Source organism: Cynoglossus semilaevis, chromosome 20 (assembly GCF_000523025.1).
Source record: "Cynoglossus semilaevis isolate Cse_v1.0 chromosome 20, Cse_v1.0, whole genome shotgun sequence".
Lineage (NCBI taxonomy): Eukaryota > Metazoa > Chordata > Actinopteri > Pleuronectiformes > Cynoglossidae > Cynoglossus > Cynoglossus semilaevis.
The window spans coordinates 14,508,121-14,515,902 of record NC_024326.1 but is presented as its reverse complement, the minus strand read 5'-3'; the positions used below and the strand labels follow the sequence as shown (position 1 = coordinate 14,515,902).

The window sequence follows — 7,782 nt, the reverse complement described above, 5'->3', positions numbered from 1 at the left end:
GTATCGTTACCCCTGTATCGTGATAGGTATCGTATCGTTACCCCTGTATCGTGATAGGTATCGTATCGTTACCCCTGTATCGTGATAGGTATCGTATCGTTACCCCTGTATCGTGATAGGTATCGTATCGTTACCCCTGTATCGTGATAGGTATCGTATCGTTACCCCTGTATCGTGATAGGTATCGTATCGTTACCCCTGTATCGTGATAGGTATCGTATCGTTACCCCTGTATCGTGATAGGTATCGTATCGTTACCCCTGTATCGTGATAGGTATCGTATCGTTACCCCTGTATCGTGATAGGTATCGTATCGTTACCCCTGTATCGTGATAGGTATCGTATCGTTACCCCTGTATCGTGATAGGTATCGTATCGTTACCCCTGTATCGTGACAGGTATCGTATCGTTACCCCTGTATCGTGATAGGTATCGTATCGTTACCCCTGTATCGTGACAGGTATCGTATCGTTACCCCTGTATCGTGATAGGTATCGTATCGACAGATTGTTGCCGATACACAGCCCTCCAACACAGCGGTGGAGTGAAGAGTCTAGATCGTCCACGTGTGCTGTTCACTGTCCTCCTCCCTCAGTTGCCTTTTCTGCCACAAACCCAGGGAAACATCTAAAAATACCCCCTCTCCCATGGTAACGTCCTGACTCTGTAACACTCAGATGACAAGAGCAGGTCTGAAAACCAGAACAAAAAAAATCCACAGCTTTTAACTCAGACCTCCTGGATGAGAGAACTCATTCTCTAATGGACACTTTTACAGGGTACAGTTGGTGACAGTAACTCTGTCAGATGATTTCACACAGATTAATGCAGCTCCAACATTAATCCACTAATGCTTGTTTTTCCATGGCACAGCAGAAATGCTTAGATTTCTCGCTCAATAAAAAAAAAAAAACCCAGTGAGATTTACAATTCAAGTCACTGAAGTGTTGTTTGATGCTCATGTGTAGAATTTCTTTTTTTTTCCTCCTCACCCGTGGCCTCCACCATTCCCTCCAGGATGACCACGATCTCAAAGTCCTCCTTCTCCAGCTGGGCCTGGGACATGTCCCAGAAGGGCGAGTGGGTGTCGATCTCGTGGGAGATCACCAACGGCGAGACGAGGAAGAGGCGATCGTCACCGGTCTCGAAGCCCACGCTGATGTCGGTCTGGTCCAGAGGGATGAACTCACCTGGTGGTGAGCAGAGGAACATACATGTTCACCACTTCAAAATAAATCCAAGTTGTAATTATAGTCGGGCCAGATTTTCAAACCCAGAACTTCAGCCGTACCTTTTATTTCTGGGAATAATCAGGAGGTAACAATATTTAGACCAAAACAAATAATTTTAATTTTTTTGGGGGGTAAAAAAACAACGCATTTGTTGCAAGTTAAATATATTTAAAGCCTGGAGTTTGCAGTAAAATCCACAGGTATTTGACAGTTATTTCTAAAGTGAAACAAACATGGTGCAGACTGGGCCACTCTAAGGTTCTTTCTGGGCTGCACGTGGCCCGCTGGCCACGGTTTGGTGCTAAAGAGAACCATAATATATTCCAGGGAGGTTGGACACCTGCAGATATTAATGATTGTTTTTTTTTAGAAGAAGACATTTTGTTTAATACAGTGAGAGTGGTCTGGACTTGGACTAGGATGCAGCCCGGTGCCCACTCACCTTCCTGGGTCTGTTTGGACTTGATGAGCTTGGCCCTCATGTTGGCTCCTACGATGTGGGAGCTGCGCAGGTCGCCAACCCTGAACATGAGGCAGAGCTTGTCGTCTCTCAGCGAGATGACGGCGTGCTTGGAGAAGACCAGCGTCTCGGCTCGTTTGTTGGGCTGCGAGATCTTCACAAACATGCAGCCCACCTGGACAGGAGGAGACAGGAGGAGACGGTGAGTTCACGTAAAGTTGAGAATGGGAAGTTTGCCGTGACAGGGATTTTATTTCTAAAACGAACCTCAGTCCTCATTCATTTTTACCACATTCAGGGAAACAGCTGCTGATGTGGCCCAGTCCCAGCTCCCACACATGCATAAACACGGCGCTGCCGGAGCGTCAATGTGTAGATTAATCCTCATCAGAGTTGTGCTTACGCGGCACAAAAAGTGCAGCTGAATTTGCATATTCATCCTCAGACAGAGGGCCATCTGTGCTGCGTCGCTGCTGTTTTGTCTGCCTGGCATTTATGCTTTCACTCCTCGCTTACAGGAGATGAAAAAAAAAAATTACTGGGTAAATTTGGGGACCAAAGTGATTGGAGCCAATCGTGTTTCAGATGATTCAGCTAGCTTAACCGCTAATCCCCTGTCGTATTCACAGGGTCAGAGAAAATATTTGACCCAGTGAACAATCTGGATTTTTTTTTTTCTATTCTGTTGCAATTTACAGAATGTCCTATAGAGTGATGTTTTTTCCAGTGTAAAAGCGAACCAGCAGATGGCAGTAATGCGTCTGATTCATGTTTTCTCTAAAACCTCCATTTGTCCCCACGTCAGTTCCGTTTTCTCCCAGCGGTGGCGCTGCTCACCATGAAGGCGTTGACCATTGATCCCAGTATGGCCTGCAGCAGCAGCAGCATGGTCCCCACTGGACACTGGTCCGTGATGACGCGGTGGCCGTAGCCAATCGTGGTCTCTGTCTCGATGGAGAACAGGAAGGCGGAGATGAAGCCGTTGACGTTGTTGACGCAGGGCGTCCAGGTGGTGTCTTCAAGATGGTCCAGGTCTCCTCTGGGGAAGAAAGGACGGAGCGGGAGAGTGTGGGAGGGAGGGAGAGAGGGAGGGAGGGGGACAACGTGGGTGTGAAATGTCAAAAAAAGACAGAGTGAGAAGATGGTTTTTATTTTTAGAATGTGTGTGTGTGTTTACACGCAGCTACAATCGTCGTCGTCTCCATCAGTCACTCAGTCTTCATTCATCAAAAACAAATCTAAAACGTATGTTTACATTAAATATTTTTTTTAACATTCAACCGAAAGATGACTAAGAGTTAGCCAGAGGATTCTTAAAAAAATAATAAATGTCACATGACAACAGAAGGTTTGCAACATCTGGCTAATTGTTAGCCTTAAACAAGTTACTAAAGAAATAAGAAACAGTTAGCAACAGCAGGACAACGGTAGTAAAGGTTGAAGGTTGCGGGTGCTATTCCAGGCTTGCCAGCTTTAATGCCTTGCTCTCACAAAGCACTGTAGCAGTAACGTAACCCTATTAGCAGCAGAGACGTTCAAGCTAACGGTGGTTTTCTATTGGACTAGGCCAAACCTGTCTCCTATTGGCTGTGAAATAATAATAATAATTATTATTATTATAATAATTATTAATCTGACCCTGTGATCCAGAGCACCAACCAGTAACCACTGCTCCACCGCGGTGGCCCTTCGATCAGTCATATTTCTCAGGCTCCTTTAATTAAATCACCACCTTTTTTTCCACAGATCGCTCCACGGGCTGTAGATCATGTGACCCAGACTTTTCTGCAACCCAGGCTAGAAACGCCCCATCAGTCATGTGGACAGGCAGATGACAGAGCGCTCTTCATATCAGCAGCCACTGGAGGTGTCTGCCGGACCTCCACTCTAATTAGCTAACGTATTTGTCTCGTAAAACCCTGACCTTTTTATATCAATTACAGGCCCCGCCCCCGAGCGGAGCCAGACAACCGTCGCCGTTGCAGCGGGTTCCCTGTTCGCCGACACGGGTCGATAAAACTCATAGATGATATGAAATACCTCACACCACTTACATTAATTAGTCTGACCCCTTCCCCCCCCGCTCCCCCCCCTCCCTGCCCCAGCTCCCTGTGTGAGGCTAAAACTGTGGCGATCAGGGACAAGAATGGTCAAATAATCATTGAATAATAATCATTTCAAAGACGTTAATAACAATAAACACTGTCTAAAAGACGTTAATAACAATAAACGCTGTCATTCCACTGTCTGGGATTTCCATCACCCGTGACCTCACCTGCAGTACGCAATGAGGTACCAGATGGCGCCAAAGAAGAGCCATGTGACGGCGTAGGCCATGACGAAGACGAAGAGCGAGCAGCGCCAGTTGAGGTCCACCAGCGTGGTGAAGATGTCGGTCAGGTAACGGTACGTTTCCCTCATGTTGCCGTGCTGCACGTTGCACCGGCCGTTTTTCTCCACGTAGCGCTGCCTCTTACGTCGGGCCCGAGCTGAGAGAGAGAGAGAGAGAGAGAGAAGAAACGAGGAGGGAGATGAAAAAAAAAATTGTCTGGGGTCGCAGCTAACTTCTGGAACCAGGTGTATCTGTCATAACTCTAGGTTTGGGTCTGACCTAGAACCAGAAATAGACGTCTGAGGCGGAAGAAAAAAAAAATCAGGTTACTAACTTTGGAACGGAGGGATCTACATTTGTAGAAGAAAGAAAAGAAAAAAGAAAATGAACCAGCACCAGGAATATTGGACTGGGGGACCCAACCCCTGGTCCGCGGACCAATACTGGTACGTAGATAATTAAGTACTGGGCCACAGCTTTTATTTTTATTTTTACTAAGTCACCTAATTCAAAGAGAATCCACTCACTATTTACTGTCTTCATTTTGAAAATTAATTGATCCTTACTGATAGATCAACAACTGGTCCGCAACCTTTTTTGGTACAAAAAAAAGTTTGACCGCTGATGTGGTCCTCGTGGAGTCTGAGATCATACAAGTGGAAAACAAAATTCTTCTCCGCTGTTTTGTTTTGTTTTGTCCGCTACAACGTCGACTGACAACAACACCAGATATCCAGAGGTGAACATGGAAATCGATATGCGAGGCAGTGAATCCCGGCCTGTTGGCTGCAGCCACGGTGACGGATCATTAAAGAGACAAGAACAAATCTGCCTTTGTTCTCTGTCGGGGTTTTTTTTTTTTTAGCTCTTTTGATTTAGAGTAGGTGTTTAGATCTGTAGGAACACGGCTGAGAGTGTTCTGGACATGAAGACGATCACTGACATCTACAGACGACCAATGACAACTGAGGAGGGATCAATGAGGATCTGAGGCACAACCTCACAGAACGCGGTCCAGATGATGTGGACCAAATGATGTGGTCCAGATGATGTGGACCAGATGATGTGGACCAGGTGATGTGAGTTAGTTTCCACCCACTCTAACTTTGAGGTATTTTGCATCATTTATTGTAGTTTTACATCAAATAAATGGTAAGAAAAAAACCAAACAAACAAAAACAGCACCTTGGGTTAGCTTAGCTTTGTCCTGGCTAATGCTTAGCCATTGTTGCTAACTTAAATGCTAATTCTGAGCTGGCTCTTTACCAACTTCCTGGATGAATTTAAATGTTTGTGTCTATCTGTTCAGCTTGGCGTCCTCTCTGGGAGGATTTCTGGTCACTCCAGGTCAGAGGTCACATGTAGCAACACTCACCCCACCCAAATCGGCCCCGCTCCTTCTCCGGCCCCTGGGTCTTCTTCCTGGGCTGGTTGGCGGTTGCCTCCCTCTCCGCCAGCTTGGCCTGGAACGACCTGTTGACCTTGGCTGTGGGCGGAGGGGACAGCGCGGTCTCCATAGTGACGACGGGAGCCAGATCCATAGGTTGAAGCCGCCCGGGGAGGCGGTGGCCTCGGTGGCCACCTCCACATCTGGGCCTTCCCCCTTCTCCTCCACGGGGAGAGACAGGGAGTCGGGTCGGGAGGGAAAGACGGAGTTTTCCAGCGCCATGGCCTGGCACCGTACAGTGGAGAGTGTGGGCGTGGTCTGGTGGCGTCCTCCCTACAGCAAAGTCAGTCCTCCACCTTTAGATGTGACCATTTGTTTCGCTCGACCGGAGCCTGGAATAGAGAGGAGGTAACGGTCAGAACCAGAGCTTGAGCCACATTTGATGATGGTCATGTGACCGCCCTAACATTTGGGTTGAAGTATTTATATGTTATTATATGTTAGGGTACTGAGTAGAGGCGTGTACTGGGATGAATACTATAGGCCAGTGGTTCTCAAACTGTGGTACGCAGTACCAACGGTGGTACGCCAGCGCCCTCTAGTGGTGACACGGGGAGAACTGTTTTCTGAAAGTTTGAGGTCCACTGGTCGAGGCAGAACGATGTATTGAGTTTTTTTTTTTTTTCATTTCTATTAATATTAATGTAGCCAGAAAAGGTTTGAGGCCAGATGTAGATTCAGGTTCATGTTAAAGCAGAGGTTGGACTGTTGTTCAGATGAGAGTCAACACACGGTCCTCACAGGAGTCTGTTGATTCTGTTTCTTACATAAGACCAGTGGTGACAGTCTGACTGTATTTATAGAACCAGGAGTTGTTCCGGTGACCAAACCTGGATCTAACCAGGCGGAAACTCCCGTTTGAGGCTCAGAGGAGCTGTGGTTAAAGTTAGTTTTAGTTTGTTGTCTGAGTTTGGACAGTTAACAGGTTTAAGTACCGACCAGGACTAGGACTAGGACTAGGACTGTGTCCTGGCTGTGTTTCATACATTAAATAACACGGCGCTGGCGAAGGAAGCTGCGCAAACCTGTGTGTGTGCGCGCGCGCGCGCGCGTGTGTGTGTGTGATATTTGCACAGTTAAAATGGAGCCTCTCTGCTGTGTGTCCTGTCCCGGAGGAGAAACTGACGGTGACAGTCAGGATGACGCACACGACGGCGGTGATGGATGGAAGACAAAACACACGGTGCTACCGTATTAACGGCTCAGTCCGTTAGCACACACACCGACACACACTGGTGTGGCCCATGAACACACACACACACACACTCCTACCTGTTCAGAGTGCAGCTGCAGCCCGTACTGCCCGCTGTTGGATCAGGAGGAAAAACAGACCGTGGTCAGAGATGGAGCCGAGGACATCGGCAGCAGTGACTCGGTGACTCCCATTTCCCCCCCGTTTATCACAGACGCAGCAGCAGCAGCAGCAGCAGCATCGATCCACTCCTGTGCGCGTTTACCCCGGAAAAACAAAAAGCACCTCGGTTAAAAAAAAAAAAAATGTCTCGGTCGCAGCGTTTGACGCAAAAGCAAATAAAACCGAGGTGATAAAAAAAGGGAAGGAGGTTCATGTGAAGGAGAGGATGAGGAGAGAGGAAAGGTCGGTGTGAAATGGAGGCAGAAGAAAAACCCGGCAGAGTGGAGGAGACTCCATCATCTGAGCAGCTGACTGAGTGGGTCAGGTGTGGAGAGATGATGATGATGATGATGATGATGCTGTTGTCATCGTCGTCATCATCATCATCATCATCATCATCATGGTCGTTATCATTATTACTTCAAGCTGCAGTTTTCTTTATCACCACTATCAACTTCAAATCTATCTTCATCATAAACGTACTAATCAGCATTAATGACGTCATCATAATTACCTTGACCTTCTTTTTAATAATCAACTTCATCATCATGTCATCGCCGATTTTTCGCTTCATCATTGCTGTAAAAATCACTTGATAGTTGTTATTATCATTGACGTTACCATCTTCATCATCACGTCATCGACGCTGTCGTCATCATTATCACAATCATCACCGTCATCACCATAGCTGTTACTGTTATTTGAATTATCTCAATTATCACCATTAAAATAACAATTACCATAATCGTCCATACTGTTATAATCTTCATTATCATCATCATCATCATAAAATCGTCATCTTGAACACCAATATCAATATCGTGATGAATTTCATTTATTAAAATGTTTTCATTTATTTTTCATTTATTAAAACTTTTATTTAAAACAAATAAAACTATGTCTTCCTGTATTTATTTTAGAGTTTGTAAATATGAGTAGTGACGTTGAGATTTTTCA

The 7,782-nt window shown here is 46.2% G+C and overlaps 1 protein-coding gene across 1 annotated transcript in view; it reads right to left on the bottom strand.

The window, feature by feature from the left end:
* kcnj9 (potassium inwardly rectifying channel subfamily J member 9) overlaps positions 1-7,708 on the bottom strand; it is a 9,621-nt gene extending 1,913 nt beyond the window's left edge. The window contains 7 exon segments of the mRNA XM_008335011.3: positions 993-1,190; positions 1,675-1,867; positions 2,530-2,731; positions 3,968-4,181; positions 5,400-5,564; positions 5,567-5,803; positions 6,744-7,708. Coding sequence (XP_008333233.1) covers positions 993-1,190; positions 1,675-1,867; positions 2,530-2,731; positions 3,968-4,181; positions 5,400-5,564; positions 5,567-5,693 — 1,099 coding nt within the window. The 5' untranslated portion in view covers positions 5,694-5,803; positions 6,744-7,708.
* Positions 7,709-7,782: the final 74 nt, after the last annotated feature.